Source organism: Geotrypetes seraphini, chromosome 7, assembly GCF_902459505.1.
Source record: "Geotrypetes seraphini chromosome 7, aGeoSer1.1, whole genome shotgun sequence".
Taxonomy (NCBI): domain Eukaryota; kingdom Metazoa; phylum Chordata; class Amphibia; order Gymnophiona; family Dermophiidae; genus Geotrypetes; species Geotrypetes seraphini.
The window spans coordinates 136644608-136671704 of record NC_047090.1 but is presented as its reverse complement, the minus strand read 5'-3'; the positions used below and the strand labels follow the sequence as shown (position 1 = coordinate 136671704).

General features: G+C 43.9%; 1 protein-coding gene across 2 annotated transcripts in view; it reads right to left on the bottom strand.

Annotated features, from left to right (window-relative positions):
* Window positions 1-10316: 10316 nt before the first annotated feature.
* GPR137C (G protein-coupled receptor 137C) overlaps window positions 10317-27097 on the bottom strand; it is a 54849-nt gene continuing 38068 nt past the window's right edge. The window contains exons 4-6 of one of the 2 annotated variants that reach the window (XM_033953017.1): window positions 25634-25759; window positions 16778-16902; window positions 10317-13600 (exon numbers count right to left, since the gene is read on the bottom strand). In XM_033953017.1, coding sequence (XP_033808908.1) covers window positions 13465-13600; window positions 16778-16902; window positions 25634-25759 — 387 coding nt within the window. In that variant the 3' untranslated portion in view covers window positions 10317-13464. The remainder of the gene's footprint in view (window positions 13601-16777; window positions 16903-25633; window positions 25760-27097) is intronic. The other variant, XM_033953016.1, reaches the window with a different exon arrangement.

The window sequence follows — 27097 nt, the reverse complement described above, 5'->3', positions numbered from 1 at the left end:
AGCAACGGAGGGCGTTTGGTTCGGTGTGTTCTACATTGGCGGCCCGCCATGTTCGCTTCGCCCTCCTCTACCCTGCGAGGTTGCGGGTTCATCACAATGGCACTACTCAGTTTTGTTCTACCGTAGCGGAGGCGCAAAACATGCTGGATGCGTGGAATGTGGACCTGCCTTCTACTAGTGCCGCTGGTGTGATCTCCTCTACTGCTGGTCCGGCTTGATGGAAGCCGGTCTTCGGGGACATGCTTTCTTCTGGCTTGGGTGCAGCTCTGGTCTCCTCCTTGGACTTCTGTTAGGCCCTTGGATGGCCCGGTGCGGCTCTGACTTTGAGGGAGGCACTGCTCGGATCTTGTGCTTCCAGATGTTGCGGAGTCACTGGACTTTTGCTGGATTTCTGTCTTCGGAGCTCCTCCTTCTTCTGGTTCGCCTACACCTTGGGACTCCTTCTTGGATTTTGCTGGGACCTTGGTTGGACTTCTGTCCTTGACGGGGGTGCTGCTCAGCCTCTGTGCTTTTGCTATAAGCTGTCTCAGTGCCCTTGGTTTTGTGGGGTGATTATTGAGGGTGTCCAGGGCCTCTCTCTACTCCTGGGCGGCCTAGGCTGTTTTGGATGGACGGTGGCCTTGATTCGCCCTCTGGAGCGGGTGTTGTTGAGCTTGTTGCCTGGGGTGTGGTGCGTGCTTGGGGACGAGCGGTTGGAGGTGTGTATGATGCGATGGGTGAGGAGGGGGAGAGGGGAGTTCGAGTGGGGGTTGTGTGGTTCCTGTTGAGTATGTGATTTGGGGTTTGTGGTAACCATCCTCAAGGGATATATGGGGGGGGATGGGGTCTGGGATTGGGTTCCTTTGGGTCGGGGGCCCTTCCTGGGCCAGTGAGGCCTTATATGAGGATGTCTTGAGATTGGGAGATGGGTTCTATTTCTGCAAGGTCGCTCTTTGGGGTTTGTCTAGTTATTTTGCTATTTTGGGGGGGTTTCTGTGGAGGGGGCGTCTGTAGTGATTGGGTTCCTGTGGGGACCGGAAGGGTTGGGGTGGATGGGATGGGAGGAGTCTAGTGGGGTAGGACTGGTCTGGTTGGGTTTGGGGGTTGGGTTGGGGTGGGTGGTGGGTGGGGGTGGGTTGGTTTTGGGGGGGAGGGGAGGGTGGGGTGGGGAGGGTTGTTGTTCTTGTTTCAGGGTGACTGCTGGCACTGGCTTCCGCATGGCAGTGGCCTTAGGAAGGGGGCTTGCTGGGACGCCTCTTCCTTGGCTTTTGAATTTTTTGATTCCTTGTTGGGTATTTTTGTTTCATTTTTATGTCCCTTAAGTTATTATCTTGGAACGTGGGGGGCATTCATTCCCCAATAAAGCGACAGAAGGTGCTTCGACAGCTGCGGAGGAGCCGGGCGGACGTGGCCTTTTTGCAGGAGACGCATTTGACTGCGGCGGAGCATGCCAAACTGCGAACCTGGTGGGTGGGGGATGTCCTGGATTCCCCTGCGTTGGGTAAGAAGGCTGGAGTGGCTATTTTGGTGGGTAAACATCTTCATTTGGTAGTACGGACTGTCATTAGGGACCCGGAGGGTAGGTATGTGATAGCCTCGGTTAATTTGAACTCTAAACCTTATATTCTCTGCAACCTTTATGCTCCCAATAGCCCGGGCGTGGGTTTTTTTCATCATTTAGCAGACCTTTTGTCGGTCTATGGAGATGTTCCCCTGTTGGTGGGGGGTGATTTCAATGAGGTGGCGGATCCTCTTTGGGATAGATCGTCTGGGGTGGGGAGGGAATCTCGGAAATCTGCTACTGGAATTGCGATTCTTTGTGCTTCCCTTGACTTGGTGGACGCCTGGAGGGTCTTGCATCCCTTGGAGAAGGATTTTACTCACGTTTCTCGGGCCCATGCTTCCTTATCTCATATAGACTATATTCTCTGTTCCCGCTCTTTGTTTGCAGAGATCGTAGAGTCTACGCTGGGGCCTATAGAGGTATCGGACCATGCTTGGGTGGCGTTGGTATGGCAGTTATCTCGGACTCCGGGGACCCCTCGTGGTTGGCGCTTTCCTTGCCACCTTTATCGTGATAGTAAATTTCATGAACATCTGGTAGCCCGGTGGCGCTCTTTTCAGGACACAAATGCAGCTCATTTTGGTACTCCTTCGTTGGCTTGGGAGACGGCAAAGGCGGTCCTTCGGGGTGAGATTATTTCATATGCTAGTTTTCAGCGTAAAGTGCGCAAGCGAGAGCTACTTCGGCTGGAGAGACTGGTCTCTTCTCTCCGTCGACGCTACGGCACTACCCAGGCACTCCTGGATAGGGCTAGATTGTTGGAGGCTCAGTGTTCGCTTAATTCTCTGTTACATCAACACGCTCGTTGGTCTATGGAGCATTATAGGTATCATCTTTATCGTTTTGCGAATAAGAGTAGTAAATTTCTTGCAAAGCTGGCTCGACAGCAGCGGGGTAGTTCGCGTATTGCTGCTCTGCAGACGCGGAACTCGGAGATAGTGCATACTAATGGAGACATCAACAGGGAGTTGCGGGATTTCTTTGAGCACCTGTATGCTGCTCCCTCTGACCCTCTGCTAGATGGGGGGGTATATTTGGCTGGTCGGGATCTCCCGTCTATTTCCGCTTCCTCTCGGGTGCAGTTGGAGGCGGAGTTTACTGCAGGGGAGATTGAGCGGGAGATCCAGGCTAGCGCTTTGGGTAAGTCTCCTGGCCCGGATGGGCTACGTAGTGAGTTTTATAAGATCTTGCGAGCTGAGGTGGCGCCTTTGTTGGCCTCGGTGTTTAACGAGGCGGTCGGATTGGGGGAGCTTCCTCGCCACTTGAATGTAGCTCAGATTATTGTTCTGTTGAAACCTGGGAAGGATTCGAATAGACCCGAGTCGTACAGGCCGATCTCTTTGTTGAATTTTGAGGCTAAGCTTTTTGCTAAAGTTTGGCCACCCGTCTTGCCTTGGTACTCCCGAGTCTTATTTCTGATCAGCAAGTGGGCTTTGTGAAGGGCCGCGCGATTGCTAAAAAATGTACGCCGTATTTTGGCGGCGTTGGAGCGGACTGCACAGGATCAGGTGCCTTCTTTGATAATCAGCTTTGACGCCGAGAAGGCCTTTGACCAGGTGGATTGGGGCTTTATGTTTGAGGTCCTGCGAGTGTACGGTCTAGGCCCGTGGTTCATTCAGGCGGTGCGGACTCTTTATGCAAACCCTGTGGCCCGGGTGTGGGCCAATGATACCCTTTCTGATCCCTTTCCAATTTGTAGGGGTACTCGCCAGGGTTGCCCCCTTTCACCTTTGTTATTTGTCCTGACCCTGGATCCTCTTATTCGGGATGTGCAGGGTAACCCGGACATCATGGGAATGGTCGTGGGGGCTCATCACTTTAAACTGGCGGCTTTTGCCGATGACCTTTTGGTCTATTTGACGGATCCTCGGGCCTCCCTCCCCGCTCTTTTGGAGTGTTTTCGTGAGTATGGGGATTTTTCTGGTTTCCGTTTAAATAAGCAGAAGTCGGAGGCTATGGCGTCTCCGGACTCTTTGCGGGTGGAGTGGGGGCCGGAGTTTCCTTTGCGCTGGGCGGGACCCTCTTTTAGGTACCTTGGTATTTTGTTGTCTATGGATGTCTCCGCGCTCTACCGTTTGAATGTTGATCGTTTGTTGCAGGAAACTAAGGGGCTTTTACGGCGCTGGTTGAATCTTCCTCTGTCCTTGATGGGCCGTGTTCATCTTTTTCGCATGATTATCTTCCCGAAATGGTTATTTGTCTTGCAAACGCTTCCTTTCTTTCTTTTGAAAAAAGATATCCTGGGTCTTCAGAGACTGGTGATTTCATTTTGCTGGGGGGGTAAGAAAGGTAAAATGCATCGTTCTTTTCTTCAGGGGTCCTGGGCACAGGGAGGATTGGGTCTTCCCTCGATTCGTCTGTATAATTTGGCCTGCTTGCTTCGGCATGTCCGGGATTGGCTTTTTCTTAGCTCTCAGCATACCGATCGGGAGCTGGAGGTTGACTATTTTTTTCCGTGGGCTCTGCCTTATCTTATACAATGGGATGGGAAGGTGCGGTTGGGGCCTGGGGCCCGTAGTTGCTTGGTGGAGCCGCTTCGTCGGGCTTGGAGATGTGTTTCTCAGTTGTGGGGTCACTCGCCTTTTAGTTGTGTTCTGCTGCCCATAGTGGGCAATGCGGCATTCAGTCCGGGACAGGAAAATGTGGCTTTCAAACGGTGGGCGAGGAAGGGGCTCCGAACTTTGGAGCAGTTTCTACAGACGGATGGTAGCGCTGTTCCTTTTTTGACTCTCCAGGCGTCCTGGTCTTTGGGTGCGACGGATCAGTTTGCTTATATGCAGCTCTCGCATTATGCAGCCTCCTTGCCCAGGGACTCATTGACCCAGTCTTTTGCTATCACTTTACGCGACTTTTTCTTCGATGCTCAGTGGGATTGGCTTTCTATCTCTCAATTTCATCGTAGATTGGTGGCTTTGCAGCCACGGCGGGATTATCAGCGGCTTTTGACGTCTTGGGCCCGGGACCTGGGATGTCGCCCGCGGGTGGCGTCCTTGGCTCCTCTGGTGCGCCGGATACCTCGGGTGGTGCAGAGCGCCGAGCTTCAGGAATGTCACTTTCGGGTTTTACATCGGGGATATGTCTCTCAGCAGCGGGCTTTTTATTTCGGATGTGCTCCTACGGCTATTTGTCTGAAATGTCACCAGGTTGCTAATTCTTTGGCTCATGGGGTGTGGGTGTGTGCATCTATTTCTGCCTTTTGGATGGAGGTCCGAGGTTATTTGGAATCTTTGGTGGGTTATCGGCTCCCCTCATCGGTGGAAGGGACTATTTTTTTGGCGGAGGGCTATTTGGGCGGACTTTCTGCAGGTGATAGCCTGCTCATTCGTAAGGGTTATATTGTGGGAATGAAATGTATTCTTGCTCATTGGCTTCAGGACTCCCCGCCCACCATTTGGTATTGGCGCAATAAATTGCATCTTTTAATGGTCTGGGAGTCCATGTCCGCTCGGTTTTCTGGATCTCGGAGCAAGCTTTTTCTGTCCGTTTGGGCTTCTTATTTGGATACTTTGCCCCCTATGATAAAGAGCCAGGTGGTCAATCGCTTGCGGAAGCCAGTTGTCCCCGTATTGCCAGTGGGTTGAGGGCGGGGGTTTGGGAGTGGGGGGTGTTGGGTTGGAGCGGTTGGGGGGTTGTTTCTAGTTTGGTTTTGGAGGGCTCCAGGCTATCTGAGTACAGGCCTGGACTCTCACTATTATCTGGGATTTCTAGTTGGGTGTTACCATGATATTCCGTATTGAGGCATTGTACTGTGAAAATAATTGTGTTCTCTCGGTTCTGTGTATATCATTCATGTTGGTGAATAAAAAAGTTTATATAAAAAAAAAAAAAAAGCAATGGAAACATCAGCACAGATTGAGACATCACTGCACCGGGGACGACTCGATCTCCCTTCCCCTTCACTGCACCGGAGGAGCATCGCGTTTGGCGGTTTGCCCCGCCCCCAGCTGCCACTTCAGCACCTGGCCTGCCTTCCCAGCCCTCTTAAGGGCTTTGCAGACCGGGCCTTTTCTTGCCCCAGCACAGTGAAGGGGAAGGGAGATCGAGTCGCCCCCCTTCACTGCACCGGAGGAGCATCGCGTTCGGCGGTTTGCCCCGCTCCCAGCAGCCACTTCGGCACCTGGCCTGCCTTCCCAGCCCTCTTAAGGGCTTTGCAGACCGGGCCTTTTCTTGCCCCAGCACAGTGAAGGGGAAGGGAGATCGAGTTGTCCCCCTTCACTGCACCGGAGGAGCATCGCGTTCGGCGGTTTGCCCCGCCCCCAGCAGCCACTTCGGCACCTGGCCTGCCTTCCCAGCCCTCTTAAGGGCTCAGCCGCCAAAGACCGACACCTAACTCAGTGTCACTAACTCCCGAGGGCCCCGTACTATATTCCTTGACTCTTACTTGCGGCCTCCCTGATCTGATCATCTTCTCTCAAGTTCACAGATTTATTCTTTGTATCTACCCACGACTCCTATTTCATACCTGTTACATATTTTTACCTTTAATTCCATCTTATGACCTGTTCATAGTCTTATACCTACACATCGTTCTCACTTAGTACAGATCTGCTCATAGTCCATCTCATCTTAAATGCTTCTAACCTCATTTTGAACTTTGGTTCACAGACCTACGCTCTGCCCTTCCCCCGAACCAGCAGGGGACGAGTTTTGCTACTTCAAAACCAAAGCCAGGACTTCAACATTTCCTTCTGAATTTAGTCTATATTTCCCTCTGCTCATAAACTTACCTTTTCCACAATCTCTCCAGCTTACATGCCCTGAATTTGTATTCATTCATAAGCCTCCCCTATGCACTCTAGCTTACATACCCCGTGTTTGTATCCGCCCTTAGCCTACCCACTTTACCCTTTATTCTCTTCTTTCTTCCACTTCCCAGGTCTGCTACTTCTACCTAGCTACCCCTCTCTAAGCCTCTCCCCTAGCCCTCCTCTTCCCCCAACACCCCTCAATTTCCCCCTTGCGAACCCAGTTTTGGCCTCCCCTTCACACTAGCCTCTCAGATTGCCCCCCCCCTCTGAATCTTTCTCCCCCCTCCCGACCAGGCCAACATTTCCAACATGACCAGCATCACTCATAATCTCCCCGCCTTTCTCCTCCTCTATTTGCTTAGCACAAGAGGCTGGATTACAAATGTTCTAGCATTTGAACCTATTTCAACCTACACCACTTGGACTAGAATCCCCGGTCCTGACAAATTCCTCCGCCCTCATCGACTTATACACGATTGCACAGAAGCAGGTCCTTTCCCAATTCCTGTGATCAATACCACCCGCCACCCTCCTAGACCAACTCCTTAAAGAAAACGATCTCTAAAATATCTGCAATGTACGATACCCTCCTGCCCCCCACAACAATCCATTCTTCCTTGTGCCTACTTGAACATCCGCTCAGCTAGAAATAAGACCCAGCTCAAAGACTGGCTGGAAGAAACTCACTTAGACATTGTCCTCCTAACCGAAACATGGCTCATTTCCGACCAGGACCCCATCATAGGGGACATTCTCCCTCCACACTACAAAATTATCACTCTCTCAAGAAACTCAAAAAGAGGAGGTGGCCTCGCTATCATTCTCCATAATCACCTTCACTTCCATGTCCTAGACTCTAAAATCAACCAAGGACCTAGAAATCCTCACCTGCAAAATTTCCAAAACAGACTGTACAGATAACCTAATCGTCACGCTATTCTATATACCCCCTAATAAATGGAATCAAGCAAAAGATGATTTCTACGAGCACCTTCTTGCGAACTCGTCAGCAGGCACCTACAATCTCTTAGCAGGAGACATCAACCTACACCTAGAACAGAAAGAGAACTCAAATGTCGCAGACCTTCTCTCCTTCCTCACGACACTAGGCTTCTCCAATCCCCCCCAAACCACAACCCATAACAAAGGCCACTACCTCGACCTCATCACCTTTCTCTCCAATACCAACACCACTCCCAATATAAGTCTCTTAGACCAAACCTGGTCAAATACCCCCTGCTCTGACCACCTCCTGTGCAATTTTGAACTAGCCTGGCACAAAAAACAACCTGACAAAAAGCCTAACCCCATCCATACAAAGCAATTCATCTGGACAAGAGAACATCTTAATCCAGCAGACTTCTGGTCACACTACACTCTCATCTCCGACTCAGACCCCAACTTCCACCTAAATTGGGAAAAATTTAGCGACCAGGTTCTTAACACCACTGTCCCTCTTAAACTTTGCTCGAAAACTCTTCGCCCCTCAAACAGCTGGTTTGACGCGGACCTCCTGACCATAAAACGAGAAGTCCGGAAACTTGAAAGAATCTGGCGTAAATCAGGGACTGATTTAGACACTTACCTGGCGACTGAAAGTCAAAGACTACAAAAAACAGATCATCGATAAGTGCAGTAAACACTACTCCCAACTAATAAACTCCCCTTCTCTAAACAGCAAAGCACTTTTTAGACTAGTTAACTCCCTATTCGACATAGACTCTCACAAACACCCCACCTCCGACCTCCCTCCCTCCGCAATCACTCTAGCTGACCACTTCGCGAACAAAATCCACACCTTAAAACTGTCTCTTTCAGCTCACAGCCCCGATCCCCCACTCAACCTACGCGCAGCAGATACAGAAGGTTCAATAGCCGACATGTCCTGGACCTCCTTTGTAAATCCTGACTGGAATCTATTCCTCGAACTTTATTCTAAATACGCCAATTCCAACTGCCTATTAGACACTTGTCCTCCCACCATCATGAAATGCGCCCCCCCCCCCATCATTCAAAGCAGAACTCTTCAATTGGGTATCTCTATGCCTGTCCACTGGACACTTCCCGTCCGAACTTGGCCACATCCTCATCTCCCCTATCCCTAAACAACCCAAGGAGCCAATCTCTTCCATCACCAACTACAGACCCATCGCCAACATACCACTCTTCCAAAAACTCATGGAAGGTCTTGTCAACAACCTTACGAATTACCTCGACAAGTTCAATATACTTCATGACTCCCAGTCCGGTTTCCGCCCAAATCATAGCACCGAAACTGTCCTAGCTGCCCTGACAAATTACCTCCTCCACCTGTTCTCACTGGGTAAAAGCGCCCTGATACTTCAATTCGATCTGAGTAGTGCTTTCGACCTGGTCGACCACGACATTATGCTCAACTGCCTTGACTCCATCGGCATCTCCGGACAGGTAATAGATTGGTTCACAGGATTCCTAACCAACCGTACCTACCAGGTCCACAATAATGGAGTCTTCTCCCACCACTGGCGTATCCCTTGTGGAGTCCCACAAGGCTCTCCCCTATCCCCCTCCCTATTCAATATTTACTTGACCCCTCTGGCACGAAGCCTAGCAAACTCTAACCTAAAATCGTTCATATATGCAGATGACATCACCATCATTGTTCCCATTACCTCACTCACTCTAGAAACGGAAAAACTCATCGCATCTATCCTCACCAAGTTAGAACTGTGGACCTCAAAACTCAAATTAAAATTGAACTCTGAAAAAACCAAAATCTTCCTAGCGAGTCCCAACCACAAATTAACAAACACTTCCCTCAGATTGAATGGGCTAGAATACCCTATCTTACCCACCATAAAAATCCTTGGAGTCATCCTGGACCGCACCCTAACCTTCGATGACCATACCAGTGCCCAGGTGAAAAAATGTTTCTGTACCCTCTGGAAACTGCGCACCAAACGCTACTTCGACCACCAAGCCTTCCGTCTACTCGTTCAATCTCTGGTATTAAGCATATTAGACTACTGCAACATTATTTACCTGGGATCCTATAAAAATACCATCAAACGTCTTAGAACAATCCAAAATGCGGCCGTCCGCCTCATCTATGATCTCAAAAAATACGACCATGTTAGCCCCTACTACACCAAACTCCATTGGCTTCCAGTAGAGGCAAGGATCATCTTTAAGTTCGCCTGCCTCTGTTTCAAAACTCTAACAGGATCTTCCCCAATCTACTTGTCTGAGCACCTTGAAATAGCAGGCCCCTCTCGTACATGAAACGCCCACCTATTCACCTTTCCCTCCCTAAAAGGCTGCCTCTACAAGAGATTCATTGATAGAACCCTAGCATTCCAAGCGGGCAAATGGAACAATTGCCTTACCGCCCTCATCTCCAACTCCCCGCCCTACCACCTGTTCAGGAAGTCACTAAAAACCTACCTCTTCGACAAATTCCGCTAACGCTGCCTTCCCTCCTTCCCTGCACCCTCCTGACCTCGACATGCCTCCATTCCCTCTGACTACGCCCCCCTCCCAAGCCACTATGGCCTCTCTTTCTCAATCTCTGTGTTATCTAATTGCCCTGCCTTTCCATTGCCTCACATTTAACATCACTGTAAATGTATCACCGCTATAACATGTAACATCGCTGTATACGTACAGTCTCTTCTTTAGTATATGCCTTTTTATTACTGCTATTTATGTAACATCTCTGTAAATGTAACACTGTAATATGTATCATCGCTGTAAATGTACAGTCTCTTCTATTGTTAACCGCATTGAACTTCCATGGTATTGCAGTATACAAGAATAAAGTTATTATTATTATTACTTCCCCCCTCCCATCTGATGCAACCTATTTTTAAGCTCAATATATCCATTAATTTTTCCCCAAATGCAAGTTCACTCCCATTCTGTAATTTTATATTTTTTTTTTAGGGGGGGGGGGAATTTTAGACCTGGCCAGTTGTCCCTTTTTATATATAATTCTTTCCAACTTCAATTAGGTTCGGAGAGAAAAAACACAGAAAAAAAAACACATGTCCAATGCAAACTTTTTTATTATTATTTCAGCAAGGAAGTGCTTAGTTACAATTATGTGAACAGAGGTACATTCATTGGTTACAGTCACCTTTGTAACCAGTGTACACAGCAGCTAATGAAGAACTGGTAAACCACACAAAGACTTGACATATGGAAAGCAATGACCTAACACTACTTCTGAGCTATGCTGTAAGATTAATTGCTCTGTGGTCTCAATTTAAATCCAAGCACACCCATTTGCAAAGTCTTGGTTGATAGTATTAACAGAACCGTTAGGCAATATGACTAATCTGAATAAACAAATAGGGTGGAAGAGAATTAACTGGTCATGTGCTTCAGTACAAGATGAAAATTGTGAGCCTGTAGCTTTTTTGGCAAGACACTCCCTGTCCTCCCAAACATAACTTAAAGTGCTCCTAGTGCTTTAGGATTCACAACCAAACAACTCACTTTGCCTTTGGTAAAGTGGGAGAGAATAGGCTATAGAAATTCTCTTAAGTTCCATGATCCATTCACTTTCCTATAATTTAAGCAAGGATCATAATCTGACAGGTTAAGAAAACTGCTCCAGCTGTTAACTAGAGCAAAAAACAGAAAGGCAGCCATTATAAAACCAACATTTTTATATAGCTTTGTTCTGTACCAAGTTCGGCAATTCATTGGCCACTTCAGAATCACCACTAGTAAAGACTATAGTACCCTCAGATAAGCATGGTCCATTGTTAGAAATAGTTACCTATAAGTGAGGGAGAATGGGATCAGAATCACCAACACCTTCCAGAGTTCAAATAGAAACTAAAAGTGGTATGGACAGAGGAGAGAAACCCACTGCTTATTGCAACCAGAGCAAAAACCTCCATGGAGAAATAAAGAGAAAACATGCAGTTTGACACTCATCTGAATTGACTAGTGCCTTCTGCAGAAAGTATTAAACAAAAAACCCCTTGGTTTTACATTTGAATTGTGAACACTTAATGTTTAAGGCGGTCTTAAGTCTCAATGGAAAACCTACAAAATCTTAATCTTACCAATGGAGTATATAAAGACAGATATACCATCTTATCTTAGTAGATAACATTCTGGATGAAGTCATTTACATGGTAAAAAGAAGAGATGTACCAGAACAGTTTATATACATGTCATTTATGGCTCCCCAAAACATGATCAACCCCCTCGATATTTTATATTTAAGCTCCAAAATATAGGCCACCACTACACTTACTTCAGATTAAGAATTTTATGGCAAAAGAAAATTCTCAGAATCAACTGGGTCTTCCTTATCCTATATGAAGCCAGGAGTGCATTAAAATGTACCAAGACATTAAGTACCCACAACTGTCTATGGCACAATTCATGCCACTGGCCATTAATTTTTACTACATATGCCATGCTTTTTGGTGAGAGGATGAAAAAAAGTTGTGCATGTTCTATTTCCATCGATATTTGAAAAAAGACAAACAAAAACAAAAAAATCCAAAATGCTACTTGCCAATTAAAATTTGTACTCCATGATTACTTTCCAAAAGATCTGTAGTACCAGTTTTAACTCATTCAAATGTATGGTCATTAATAGAAGATCTGCTTTTAGCATCTGTTTGGTAAAAGTTAAATACTGTGCACACCAAAAGCAGTTTATACTAGAAACTGCCATATGCAGTTGCTATTAACATAATTAACTACAACTATCACTAGGGAGGTTCTGATATTGTTTAAAATACTTCTACCAAGCCTCTGGAGCCATGTGTCTCAATACCCAAAGCATAGGGTTAAAATGGAACATTTTCAAATATTAAATCAGTATTAAAAAACATTCAACTCTGATAAGTTTAGTTACCAGCTGAAGTGCCTCTATCAAAAATCCAAATAAATACGACTTGGTTAGGCTTTATATGGCTCTTTATGCAAAGGCTTCATTACTTTCAAGGCAATCTGATCCCCATACTAAGCTGTATATGCCATAAAATGAACTTTAGCAGCTTTGTTATTCTCCCACTACTTATTTGACCAACCAGATCCCGAAAGATTGCCAATGTCTCTAAACAGTTCTGGTTGATAGTCTTACTCCAAAAATTTAAGCACCAACTAGTCTGTGCAACAAAAACCCAGAAAACAAATTCCCTTTTCTAGCCTCTGTTCAAAGGCTCTCCTTACTATATTGTGGCTAGATGTCAAACATTATCTTGCATATTAAGAATAAATCAATCAGACTCAAGAATGCCATATAAGGACAGAGTACCTCTGAAAATTTGCACTGAAACTACACAGAATACAATTATAACCAAAAATATATACTAGTATCTGAAGAATCAGACTTCAAGTATTTATACTGCATAACAGAATGCAAACCCAATTTAGAGAATTTTCTAAGCAAAAAAATGCAAGAAAATTATATATAAAAAAAACAACCTTAAGCCCTTTTATGTGAAGGGTCAAAGTTCTCTTCCAGACATATGCAATCCTAGGGCTTTATTCTCTATCTTGTGAATATGGTAAAGACTCCATCCCTCTCCCCCCCCCCCCAACCCTGCAGTGCTTGGGGAAACTGAGCAATGATTATCATCTTCAGAAATCAGTAGTGAACTACTCTTTAGAAACAATGGAGTCCTGGAAAAAATGGATAGTGGAATATCACTTGCACAGTTTGTTCATGCTCACAAGACACTGAGTAACATATTCCTACCTACATCTCGTCTCTTCATATATTGGCTGTGTTAAATGTTAACTACTTTTAGATACCCTTCTGTAAGCTACTTATAAACTACAGAAACTCTTTACTGATTATATAATGCTCCAGTCTTTTCCATTTCAATTTTGTGCAATATAAAAATGTGGTGGAACACTGGTTTTAACTGGAGGCTGAGAGGTTTGTTCATTCTAAATATGCAGAGAAAAATAGTGCAAATATCCAGTTGATCTAACGGAAGCTCAGCTGCTATAAAAACCCAGTTAGATCCTCAAGAGGGCAGGACAGTAATACTTATTGTTTCATCTGCCACATAGTACCATAAGCATTCAAGTCAATGTCCAGGCTTTGCTTTCAGCTGCCACAGGTGATGGAATGTTTGTGCAGATGATTCAGTTCTGGAATAAAGAAACTTGTTCCTAGTCAAAAAGCTAGTCCACAAGGCAGGCTCTTCTGGTCTTCAATTATTGTGTTTGTAAGTTTCCACAAGTAAACAGCAGTGGGGTATCTGTTGGTTCATGTAGTGAATGCAGGTCATGGGAGGAGCTGGCACTCTGGCATATAGTACCATACCAACTAGTTCCTTGTGGTGTGCATAAGCTTAATAAAAAAAAACACACAAAAAAACACATGTTAAGAGAAATTACTTCTAAACTCATCAAGAACTGTGACCATCTCTAGGAAAATATGACTAGACTCCAGACTGTGGAAAACTAAAGATATTTTGTTGTATTGTACATTCAAGACTATTTCACATTTCAAAGCTGTTCAAGCTGTGCTGTAAATTAAGGAAATTAAACTCTTGCCCACCCTCTCCTTGTCTGCCTCATGTTCTTTCCTTATGTACTAGGTAAAGTAAATGTGGAGATTTTTGTTGTAGCTGGAAGTGGCACTAAATCAAGGTTGAGATAGCCCCAAACTGCCCGACAATTCATTTTTGGTTAAATATAGAAAAAACAAACCTTGAAAGTCATTAACGAACTATCAGCATATATTTTTAGTTTAGGTTGCATCTATGAAAAGGCATATTGATTAGCTATTCCATGTAAATATCAGATTTTAAGAAATCTACTTAAACTGTCAAAAAAAAGCATAAGATACCATACCAAAATATTTAATCAAGATTTGTCTTGTACGTTATCTAATATTTGATGAGACTAATCCTCTCACCATGTACTGCACTTACAAGAGTACTGGTTTGATCCATAATTTTAGGTATGTTTAAACTTTGGTTAACAATGTCATGTAATTCATCACTGTTCCTGTCTCTGCGGATAACTGCAGAAAACAATCCAGTGTCATTTTTTAGTGTCCATCTCAACCTCAGTCTTACACCAGCATTTTTCAATGCAAGGCTTGAGGGTCAGTGGCTGTGCCTATTCATACTCTATTCTTCCCTCTCTCCTTGTAGCAGGGGTGTCAAGTCCCTCCTTGAGGGCTGCAATCCAGTCAGGTTTTCAGGATTTCCCCAATGAATATGCATGAGATCTATTTGCATGCACTGCTTTCATTGCATGCTATAGATCAAGCATATTCAATGGGGGAATCCTGAAAACCTGACTGGATTGCAGCCCTCAAGGAGGGACTTTGACACCCCTGCCTTAAAGAATGACATGGAGATGGTTTCCCATGGGAAGGGTGATGAATTTTGTCACCGCATCCTTCTCAAACTAGGTTTTTTTTTTTTCTTCCTTTAAAATATTAAAAAGCACAATTTTCTTGATTTCTGGGCGAGGCTCAGCAGCACTATACAAAATTTTGTAGCATGCACAGAATATTTAATCCACCTTGATAAGTTCAAATGTAGCTTCTCTACAAACTTCAATAATTCACTGTATATTTTGTTTTGAAGTCAATGAAGTTTCAATTGTCATTATGGGAACATAAAATTTAGCATCTTTAAATGTATAGACCATAGCAAGGAATACATAATCATTCTAGTTTAGCAAATGGTGTTTAATATTAACCTAATTTTGAAACATGCTGCCTCAAATGGTTCCTTTCAAATGAAAGACAACTAATGCACATTTATGCCATGTAGGTATTTAAGCATCTATCATCTCCTGCCTTTCCTCTAAAGTATACATATTGAGATCTTTAAGTCTGTCCCCATACGCCAGGGGTGCCCACACTTTTTGGGCTTGCGAGCTACTTTTTAAATGACCAAGTCAAAATGATCTACCAACAATAAAATTAAAAAAAAACACAAAGTACACTGTATGCATAGAAAATGTTAATCATCATTCCTATTCCAGGGTTTTTCAAAGAGATCAAAGCAGATGACTCTAAGCACTATCGAAACAACCATACAAAAATAGACAAATATACCCCCTCCCTTTTTACTAAACCACGATAGCAGTTTTTAGCGCAGGGAGCTGCGCTGAATGCCCAGCGCTGCTCTCGACACTCATAGGCTCCCTGCGCTAAAAACCTCTATTGCGGTTTAGTAAAAGGGGACCTTAGTGTAAAATATAGACAGCAGATATAAATTCAGACACATTTTGATCACTAAATTTAAAATAAAATCATTTTCCCTACCTTGTCTGGTGATTTCATGAGTCTCTGGTTGCACTTTCTTCTTCTGACTGTGCATACAATCTTTCTTCCCTTCTTTTAGCCTGTATGCTTCTTCTCCTCCAGACCTCATTCCTTCCCCCCAACTTTTCCTTCCTCTTCCCTGCCCTTTCTTTCTCTCTGCCTCCCTTTCATTTTTTTCTGTTTCTCTTCTTTCCTTCTGTATCCCTGCCTGCCCTTTTTCTTTCTTTCTCCCTGCCCTCCCCCAAGCCACTGCCATTACCATCGGGGACCAGGACCCAAACGCCACCAACAACAGGCCCCAAGCTCTCCCTGCTTCGGCCAACCAGCATTCCTCTCCCCGACGTCAATTCTGCCATCGGGAAGAGGAAGGCTGATCAGCCCAAGATCGTGATCAACCTATTGGGGGAAATGCTGCTGGGTCCTGCCTTCGCGGAAACAGAAAGTAGGCAGGACCCGGCAGGAACAAGAACAAATGCTTCACTAACCAGTCTCCCGCATTAGCCCGTAGCGAACGCTTGCTTCAGGGCTCTCAACATGTGCGTGCCGGCTTCCCTTCTCCCCCCCCACCCCACCCCCGGACATAACTTCCGGTTTCGGAGGGAAGAGAAGAGAAGCCGGCACGCACACGTTAGAGCCCGGAGCATAAGTTTGCTAGGGGCTGAAATCTCCAAGCCGGTTTTTTTGGTTTTTTTTTTAAATGTTCAGCAGCGGCAGATGACAGCTGGGCGGACCGCCCAGCTAAAAGGCCCTAGGGAGAACACTGGAGAGGAAGGCTTGATCGGCCCGTAGATCAGGACGGCAACACAAGTGCGATCGACTAGAGTTGCCTTCCTGAGCTACTGGTCGATCGCGATCGACGCGTTGGGCACCCCTGCCATACGCCTTATAATGATCACCACGCACCATTTTAGTAACCTTCCTCTGGACCAACTCCAGAAAAACATGCAGGAGAGAGAGGGAGATTCAGGATCACTGGGAATCCAGCTTGCTACCCTTTGCTGGATATCAAGTCTGAACTGCTATTGGGTGGGCCTGGGTCCCCATGTGGCTATGCCCTTAACTGTCTAAGAAAGGGACAGTGTTTAATAGGTTATTTGCATTATCATTCTTTAAATTAAGTTGTTTTATCTCCTTAAAATAAGAATTTGATCTTCACTGTTAACACCTATAATTACAAATCATTTTAGAATACTATTAGTGATTTCAGTAATGAAGGAAGCATTTTCAGATTTAACATACCTGCCTCTTTCTCCTCTTGTACCAGCCAGCCTGGGTAGATCATCATCACTATCGTATCTTCTTGGATTGTCAAAAAAGAATGCTCTAGAGCCAATACTCTGACTATTTACCATACCGGCAGGTGTCTAGAGCAAGTAAAAACAAATTAAACTTTAAAAGTTGCAAAATAGTATTAAAAAAACAAAAACAAAAAACACACAACTCAAAAACCCCCCAAATCTTTAGAAACTAAAATGCTAACTTTATATGGATGACTGGGGGTCAAGTGTCAGGAAGGGTATTCTGTGGTTCTGCTGGTAGTTCATATTAGGAAGGGCACAGGGTCATGGATTTGATATACAGTGGAACCTTGGTTTACGAGCATAATTCGTTCCAGAAGCATGCTCGTAAACCAAAATACTCATATCAAAGCGAGTTTCCACATAGGAAATAATGGAAACTCACTTTGATATGTTCCCACCCATCCCCAAGGCCAGCGAGATTCTCGGTGAGAGGGAGAATTAGGCCTTGAGCATGCGCAGATGTATGCTCAAAGCCCAGCAGAGGCAGGAAGATCTTCAAGTGGCACCGGCACGTCCTGTGGGCTATGGGCGGGGGGTGCTGGCTTTTGGAGGGGGGGGAGGGGGTGCTTGCAAATCAAATCACTCGGTTTGCGAGACAAGTTTTGCGAGAATATTTTGCTCGTCTTGCAAAACACTCACAAACCAAGGTTTGACTGTACTAATTTGTGGTACAACCTAAAGTTGTATACATGATGTAGGTACCTTCTCAGTAAAATCCAAAATAAGAAAGCTTACTCTACACGAGAGGGGTCACAACATGTAAACTGGAAGGAAGAGACCTGCTCTCAATTCTGGAACTCTTAAACCTGTGGGCTTTCAAAGTTTGCACTACTTGATTAATATTGGTTAGATACACCAGGATTTAATAAATAGCTGGGGATGGCTATCAGTTCTTGGGAACTTATTGGCAGAAAGTCAAAAGTTCACCAGGGCATATCAGGTTTAAAGCACCCAAGAGTGCAGGCAATGTTACCCATAAACATCATTTAAAGCCATCCACTAGCTAAAAAAAAAAAAGTTAATGTATTAAAAATTCTAATAAATATAAATCCAAATGTGCAAAGATTGAAGATAAAGCGCCCAAAGTGTCAGGTGCAAAGTCACATTGTTCCTGAATTTCAGAAAGCACACTAAGTGCAAAATCACTAATTGATGAGCCTTGAGAAATCAAGAAGTCACATTTGTCCAATAAATTTTAACTGCCATCTGCAAGGACTTATCTGAGAAGCTACCAACATTCATCTAGTAAGAGGGTCTGTTGTCCAGGAGTGCCAACTGATTGTCCTACAGAGCCCTGTTTCGTTTCCTTCTTCAGGGGCGTCTCCCACTGAAAACTAAATCAAGCACTGCTCCTCTCCAGCATGACTCATACTAGAGTTATAGTCTTCATAAATGCTCAGGAGAGCTCCGAGAGGCCCCGCCCACCTACTAATCCAGTCCAAAGAGGAGGCATAGGACACTGAGCTCCTCCTATCAACAAATCAATCTATTTATTTATTCATTCGATTTTCTATACCATTCTCCCAGGTGAGCTCAGAACGGTTTACATGCATTTATTCAGGTACTCAAGCAGTTTTTTCCTCTCTGTCCCGGCGAGCTCACAATCTATCTAACGTACCTGGGGCAGAAGGAAACAGTCACTGCTGCCTTTATTCAATTAGCGTGCCTAAGGCTGCCAAAGGGTAGATAAGACAGCTCTCTTGTCCAATCCTAGTGGGTTCACAAGCTACTTTTTTGTACTTGGGGTTAATTGTACTAATTTACTGGATGCAACTGGCTGGTCCTAGCATAGCAGTACTTATAAGCAATAGTGTGTGAATGCAGCATTTCCTACTTGTACAGCACTGTGTACATTTGGTAGTGCTATAGAAATAAAGTAGTAGCACTACAACAACATTACCAAAATTCGCTCTTTCCTTTCTAAGCACCCTACCTGGACTCTTGTCCACACTCATAACCTGATGCTTAGATTACTGCAATCTACTTCTAAATGGTCTCCCGCTGTGCTGCATCTCCTCCTACAATCTGTGCAAAATTCATCTTCTACCAACCTTGTTATACTCATGTTACCCCTCTCCTTAAATCACTTCACTGGACTCCCTATCTGCCTTCATGACTCTGTACAGCACTCTGGTAGTGCTATAGAAATAATACTGTAGTAGTAGACTTCTCCCTCTGTATTTGTGGTTTCAGCAATTGCCGTTTCAATTATTCACGTTTTAGCTTGCTGCTCCTCCCCCCCAAATAACTTGTATAGAGAAATTGCTGATTCCCAGCACTTTCACCACTGTGTTTTGCCTCTTCTTCAGAATCAGGCCAGGTCTCCCACCATGTTATTCGTGGTTTCACCCTATTCACAATGGTTTTTAATAGAAAACAGTGAACATGAGTTATTTGCGGTTTTTCTGTATTTGCAGTTCTGTTAATACCCTATCACAGCGAATACGGAGGGAGAAGTGCAATATAGCTTTGGCGTTTGATTTGGGCAGAATAACTGAGTGATGCTAGTACCTGGGAATCTAGCCAGATACACTGGTAGGAAAAAAGATACTTAACTGTAGCAAGTGACATGTACAGAACCTGGTATGGACACTAAGTGTACTGTTAATTTTTTAGTCAGTGCCCATACCATGTATGTGCTGGTGCCTTCCCACCTGACACCAGCTCACAGGACCATCCCAGTCAGTAAAAAAACATGCTAAGTAGTCAAGGAGGTGGGAGGGTTGGGAGCATATATACCTGCTGTCTTCAGAGACCAGTTGCTACAGGTAAATAACTGCTTTCTCCATGGAAAAGCAGATATGATATTCTTACCAGTGGGACTCCCAAACTGACAGGATCATGAGTCTGCAGAAAAAAAAATGTTTATATATGTAATGTGAGCCTGGCGAAATCCAAAGGGAAAAATCAGCATCTAGGAAGTAGATTTTGCAGAATTGCTTCTCCAAATCTTGTCTCTTCTAAAGTGTTGAATGTATGGATTGGAGGACAAGTGTATGCCTTACAAATATCTTCCAATAGCTGTATAGCAAAAATGAACTATTGGAGCAGCCATAGCTCGGATATTGTGGGCTATTAAATGGCTGTGCAGAGTCAGCCCAGCTCGAGGATAAGTGAATGAAATACAGTCTGCTAGCCAAGTTGAGATGGTTCTTTTGGTAAAAAACTCCAAGTTTGGTGGGATCAAAAGCTAGAAAAACTTCTGTAAGGTTTAGTCTAGTCAGTCAATCTAGTATGCCAAAGCATGCCAAGTTACGCAGAACAACCTCACCTGGATGGGAATGCGGTTTTGGGAAGAACATGGGTAAAACTACAGAATAGTCGAGGAGAACTCTGAGATGGACTTTAAAGCAGGAACTTTGCATTAGTTTGAAGAACTACTCTGTCATGGTAGAATCTTGTATAGGGTGGATCCGATTCTAGTGCTTGAAGCTCACTCACCTGGCAGGTAGACATGAGGGCAATGAAGAAAACCTTCCAAGTAAAATTTGAGAGCATGCAGGTTGAGAGTGGCTCAAAGGAAGACTTCATAACAGCAGATTGTACCTTGTTGAGATCCTAAGCCACAGGTGGAGGCTTTTGACAGGTGGGTTTCGTGTGGTAAAGTCCTTTCATAAATCTGAATATCAAGGAATGAACAGATAGGTTTATCATCTAAAATAGAGATAAACACTGATAGCACTGAAGTATTCAAACCAAGAGATGAAATAGGTAGTCCAGAATAGATGGAGTGGATATGAAACAGATCTAAAGAATGATGCACACCAAGCAAAGATCTAGCCCATTTGAACCACCACCACCACGGAGTAGAAGGTTTCAGTCTGCTTCAGAAAGGGTGAAGGTAGTTACAGGTTCAGTGAAAGATACCATGTTGCTAGTACTAACAAGTGAGGATTGGTTTGGAGAAGTGATCTGTCATTTTGTGTCGGCAGCAATGGAGATAGCTGTAAGTGGAGTGGTCCTTGGGTTGAGAGCTCTAAGAGGAGAGGGAACCAAAGTTGATGTTTCTAGCATGGTGCTGAGGACCATGGTGCCCTGCTCCTGGCAAATGCAGGAGCAAAGTTTTCCTGACAGAGGGTATGCATAGAAGAATCGGTTTCCTCAATGGATGAGGAATGCATTTGACTTAAGTAATGGGGGCATACAGCCTAGAACAGAAGAGCAGTTTGTGGTTGGGGTGGGGGGGTGGACAGAGATTGATGTCGGGAGTCCCCCATTTGGGGGGGGGGGAAATCTGGCCTTGCCAAGACCATTTGCGAGGCTGAAGGAGTCTGCTGTATACTAATACATTTTGCTTCCCTGCCAAAAAAACTGCTCCAAGAAGAATTCTGTGAGCAATTTTCCAAGTTCAAATCTGGATTGCTTTCATGCAAAGAGTGAGATCCTGTGCCCCCATTTGTCGAGACAGAACATATTAACAGTTTAATGAGGACTACTTGAAAGGAGTGTCTTAGAATGTGTTGTGTATCACTCAAAGTTTGAAGAGGTTTATATGCAATGTTTGCTTGTGAGAAGCCCATATTCCTTGAGTGTGGAGGCAGTGTAGATGAGCACCCCAGCCTATCAGCAATGCATCTATGGTAAGGAGTTTGATGTGGAGAAGGCTGAAAGGAAGTCCCTCAGTAAGGTCAGAAGGAATAATGGAGGGAGTGCCAGAATTGCAAGGTTACTTGGATTGGAGAAGAGCCCTGTAGCTCAAGACCACTGTGGTATTCTGAGGTGGAGACATGCAAACAGAGTGATGTATATTGTGAAGGTCATGAGGCCTAGCAGACTTTGCATTTGTCATGCCGTTATGTGTATCAGGATGGATGTATGCTGACAGTTGAATAAGATTGTTGGCTCTGTTGCGGTAGAAAAGCTCAACCTTGAGTCATGTACAAAGGTACTCTGATGAACTCCAGTGTCAGGGATCGATGCAGATGTGAAGTTTTGTATTTTACAGTAAATACCAGTAGCGCTAAAGATAACTGTGGAGTTGTGGCATTCTGAGCAAGAAGCAAAGCAGCTTTGATCAACCAGTTATCTAATTAGCAGCAAATGGCTGCTGCTACAACGAGGCATTTCATAAAGACTCTAGGAACTGAAGCCAGATCAAATGGTAGGACTTTGTACTGAAGTGTCGTGAGACAATGCGGAATCAAAGATTTTCTGTGGGCAGGTAGGATAGAGTATAGGCTTCCTTGAGATCTAGAGAGGAAAGCTAGTTGCCCTTGAGAGGTAGAGGGTTCCCAGAGAAAATACGAAACTTCAAGTATTTGAGCCCCCAGATGTCTAGAATTGGACAGAGGCTTCTGGTCTTTTTTTGGTATAAGGAAATATTTGGAATAGAACCCCCATTCCCTTTCCTGAAGAGAAACAGGTTCTATTGCATTTAGCTGGAGTAGGCTGAGTGTCGGAGAAAGATATTCTGAAAGGAGTTGAAAGACTTGATGGGTGGTTTGGAGGTGTTCTTAGTAAGCGCAGGGCATAGCCTCAAGCCACCACCTGACAAATTCACTGGTATGATGTAAGAGACCAATGCTGGTAAAAATAGAGAAGTCTGCCTTCTATGGGAAGATTTTTAGGAAGAGGCAGAAAAATTATGGCAGTGCTCTCTAGAAAGGAATCAAAATGACTACCGGTACTGCTTGGACTGAAACAGAGGTTGAGATTTCTATGATCTGTTGTCTTGATTGGGACCATTGAGTAGTAGGTCTAGATCAGTGGTTCCCAACCCTGTCCTGGAGGACCACCAGGCCAATTGGGTTTTCAGACTAGCCCTAATGAATATGCATGGAGCATATTTTCATGCTTCTCACTTCCATTATATGCATATCTCTCATATGCATATTCATTAGGGCTAGCCTGAAAATGCTATTGGCCTAGTGGTCCTCCAGGACAGGGTTATAAACCACTGGTCTATATGAAGAATAAGATTGATTGTAACAACGTATAATGTTGTAACAAGAATGTCGAAGTGGAAGAGTATCTCTAGACATTGAGGAAGGTTGAGGGGTCTGTGCCTTAGATATAGTTGTCAAAGTATCTGTATATTTCTTTATTTTATCTGCAGCTTCCTCAATTTTCCCATATAGATTGTCCTTTCATGGGACATTAGAAAGTTTCTCCTGTACTGAAATTTTGAGATAGCCAGGCTAATTGCTATGGAAGACATAGAAAGCATTGAAAGTTGTTCAAGCCATGAACTTCCTAGTTGTAAACAAGTTCTTTGTAATATGTTGAAACTGCTTTAACTGTTCTGGAGAAGATGTTAAAAATAGAGTATTGCTACAGTAAAGGATATGAAAGACATGTAAAATTGGTAGTTCATAAGCATAGTAGATTGAAATATGCACTTGTGTGTAAAAAAAAAAAAAAATAAAAAAAAAAAGACAGTCCAACGTTCTGGCCTCTTACTGGAGGAGCAGAAGTTTAACACTTGTATGAATGCTCAAGAGCAGACTCCATAACTAGTGAGTGGTGTTGCAATGACCTATCAAATCCTGGGTAGAGAATGACATGGGGGGACAGGCATCTGCAGGGCAGGGATGGGAACAGAGCTCAACCATGGAGACAAACTGTCCCTGTGTCATTTCCTAATTAAAACATGCTGTTCTAACTAGGTGGAACAGCATCTATAAAATGCCAGTATCATTGTGTAAAAAAACAAAACAAAACTCAAACCCAACAACACACCTAACACATCTTAGACAACTGGCAACTGAATTCAATGATTAAAAAAACCTGCAAAAACTACTTTTGAATTTAAATGAGCTACTATTTAAATATTTGTGTCTTGTCTTGCTGATCAGATTGTGTCATTTTCCACTTTAGTCATGAAATTCAAACAGTTCAGATTGAGACTCCTTTGTTTCTATCCTGATTAGCAGTAGAGAATGACAAGGTGACAAAATTCATCACCGTTCCCGTCCCCGCAGATACCCGCGGGAAACCATCTTCATGTCATTCTTTAAAGATAGAGGGAAGAATCAGAGTATGAATGGCCACAACCACTGACCCTCAAGCTTTGCTTTGAAGAATGCTGGTGTAGAAGGACTGAGGTTGAAATACACACTAGAAAATGACATGGGATTATTTCCCACGGTTATCTGCGGGGACAGTGATGAATTTTGTCACAGTGTCATTCTCTAATTAGCAGCATTTGCCCCATTTGGCAGATGAACCCAGTAAAAAACTCTGGTGGAGCTGTGGAGGTGATGAAGGATCTGAAGGTATACAATGTTTTGTCTGATGAAAATTCTGGTAACTCCTCACTAAGTCGATTCAGACATCTCCAAGTACTCCCATCTAGGTGAATCTGAGAATGTGTGTCAGAGGTGCGTGCATTAAGTAGGCCCACATTGATCCCAATAGTCGATGCTGAACAGGAGTATGCAATCTTGTCCTGCATAAACACCTTGACGTGTCTTCAGACTGGGCTGAGGCAGGCATGGTAGTCTTTAATGCCAACAGACTACATATGCTGTATCCCCAAAAGCTTTGTCTGAGCATGGCCTGGATTTCCTCCTGGAGAATCTACCAGTACCAAAAAAAGAATGTTGAACAGTTCTGGTTGTTGATGCTTACTGTTAATCAAAGTCAATGTTTGGGAGGACCCTGTGATTTGCCTGAATGGGGAAAGAAATTATGTTTTTTAGCTTTGTGTTATATCAGACACTATAGGCCTCGATGAAGAGGGAGTAGTCTCTGTTGTGTGGAGCCTGATGCTGCTCCTGAGGCAGTCTCAATACAGCTGGTGCCAATATCTATGTCAGCATACCAAGTGTTTCAGCACTGGGATCGAATCCCCAGCCATGCTCAACATGGATGCCAAAGTGGTATAAAAAAAATTCTCATATTTAAGTTTGCAGCTTGAAATTACTTTTTTACATTTTGATGAAAGGACATACGTGTCCTGACGCTCAGAACCAAAGCACTGAATGCACTGGTTATGCAGATCAGACCCTGAAATGGTTCTCGTGCAGAGAGCATTTTTTTTAAAGCCACTTGGTACCCATTTTGACATGAGGGTAAAACGGCTAAAGCAAAGTCAAAGGGCTCAATAGCCCAAGGAGCAAGTAAAATGATGCTCTTGAGGAGAGAAAAAAAGGGCTTGAAGTGGCCTGAAGGCCAAAAATGGAAAAGTTAACAAAAATTAATTAAACTCTGTAGAAATAAGATAAAGAATTATGACAAAGAAAAATGATCAGAAGGCACAAAAAACAAACCCAAAAAAGTCTGATGCACTGAAGACTGTTTCTCAGCTCTGTGTAAAACATGAGCTGACATTCACGCGGGAAGGCACTAGCACGTGCATGGTATAGGCACTGCCTAAAAATTTAAAGTGACCCTGCACTGACAATGTATACTAGGTTCTGTGGATGATGTCACTCACATGTGAGAATCTCATATCTGCTTGTCCTTGGAGAAAAAAAAATTATTCTATTTGGAGGGGGGATAGGGGAGAAAGGAAAGATAACAGTTGGGTGTAGTGGTCGCTATCTGCAGTATTTCCAGTTTTGCACTTTATTCTTTAAAAAGATATGCCTATTGCAAGGTGTCTTGGCTGGGACATGGCATATACCTACTTTGTCCTAGTGGAGGAGGAGGTAGTATAGCTTTATCTTGGTGCAGGTATTTGACTTCTTAGCAAAGCAATCAAAGTACAGTCTTTGATTACCATTATATAATTGGCTTAGCTATTGAGGGGAATGCAAAAAAGTGGAGGATTTGTAGCAGCCAGCAGAGTCTAGACTGCCTATGTTATGCAAGTAAAGTTGCTAATGTACAGATACCCAAGCCATACTCTTACCAGATTCTGATTCAGCCTCTGTGCCCGGAAGAAAGCCACAATTAAACTAGTTGGCAAAAGCTCCCAGAAAAATAGAACAACTCCAAATACCACATATTCCTGGCCACTGATTTTCTCCACGTTTCCCTAGAGTACAAAAATTAAAAGGAGACGGTTACATATTTGTAATCAATGAACAAATGATACAATAGGCAACTAACCAAATTTAACAAATGAAATCACTGCTGCTGTTTCAGATCTCTAAATTGGAGTCGATGTTTTAGACCATTTCCCAGAGAAAAAGTTCTGGGTATCTCATGGGACAATTGATTCCCATTTAGTTTAGTTTACCCCTTCAGACTCACTGAACTCTGGAACAACCTTACCTCCCCCCTCCGGACCCTGAGCTCTCTCCAACTCTTCTGCAAACATCTGAAAACCTGGCTGTTTTCAAAAATGTAATACTTACCCTTCTTTGGCATCGTAAGCCCCCAATCTCCCTTTCTCTATGCCCTTTTTCTATACACATTAACCTCCATGGAGTTCCTTTCTCTCTCAACTCCTGTAAACCGTGCCGAGCTCTACGATTGTGGAGATGATGCGGTATATAAACCTAAGGTTTAGTTTGATTCTATTTTTTTAGTCTTCTAGGGTAGGACTAGTATCTCACTAATATTGAACATAAGAACATAACATAGTTGCTTTGAAAGGAGTTAAATGTACTGGGAAGCTTAATAAATCTATCATATTCAAACTGGTGGTAATTTGGAATGGACTTCTAGACTCCAAGGCTTTTAGGTCAATTAAATCAATTCTGAAAAAGTTTAAAAACCTAGTTTTTCACAATAGTCATCCAAGATTTTCAGCTGATACAGTAAAGTAAGTAATTTAGTACTCTTTCCTCTTAACCTGTACCATCCATCTAATTTTAACTAATAGCATTTTTATTTCAGTCTATTAGTTTGTTACTCTTCTTTTAATGAACTGTAAACTGAGTCGAGCTCCTTAGGGAGATGATCCGGTATATAATCTGAAGATTAGATTTACTGGGCCAGACTAAAGTGTTTCTAAACTGACCAATCCAGGTCAATTAGCTAGCAGAATCCCATAAAGTAGCAAGATTCTGTACCTAGTCTCAGGCATAAGCAGTAGCTTTCCTCCAATTCTATCTTAACGGTTATGGACTTTTGTTCCAGGAATTTATCCAAACTTTACCACTACATTAACTGCTTTTACTACTTGCTCCGAGTTCCAAAGCTTAACTATGCACCGAGTGAAAATACTGTTTTAAATTACTTTATTCTTTCAAAAAAGTACAAAGACTAGGGAACATTCCATAATCTTAAATTTGTGTTTACCTATCCCACTCAAGATTTTAGGCTCTCCTCCACTCAAACCAGCTATTTTCTAAGCTGAAGAGCCCTAACCTTGCTAGCCTTCTTATGAGGAGCTCCATGTCTTAAACACTGGTCACCCTTGTTGCCA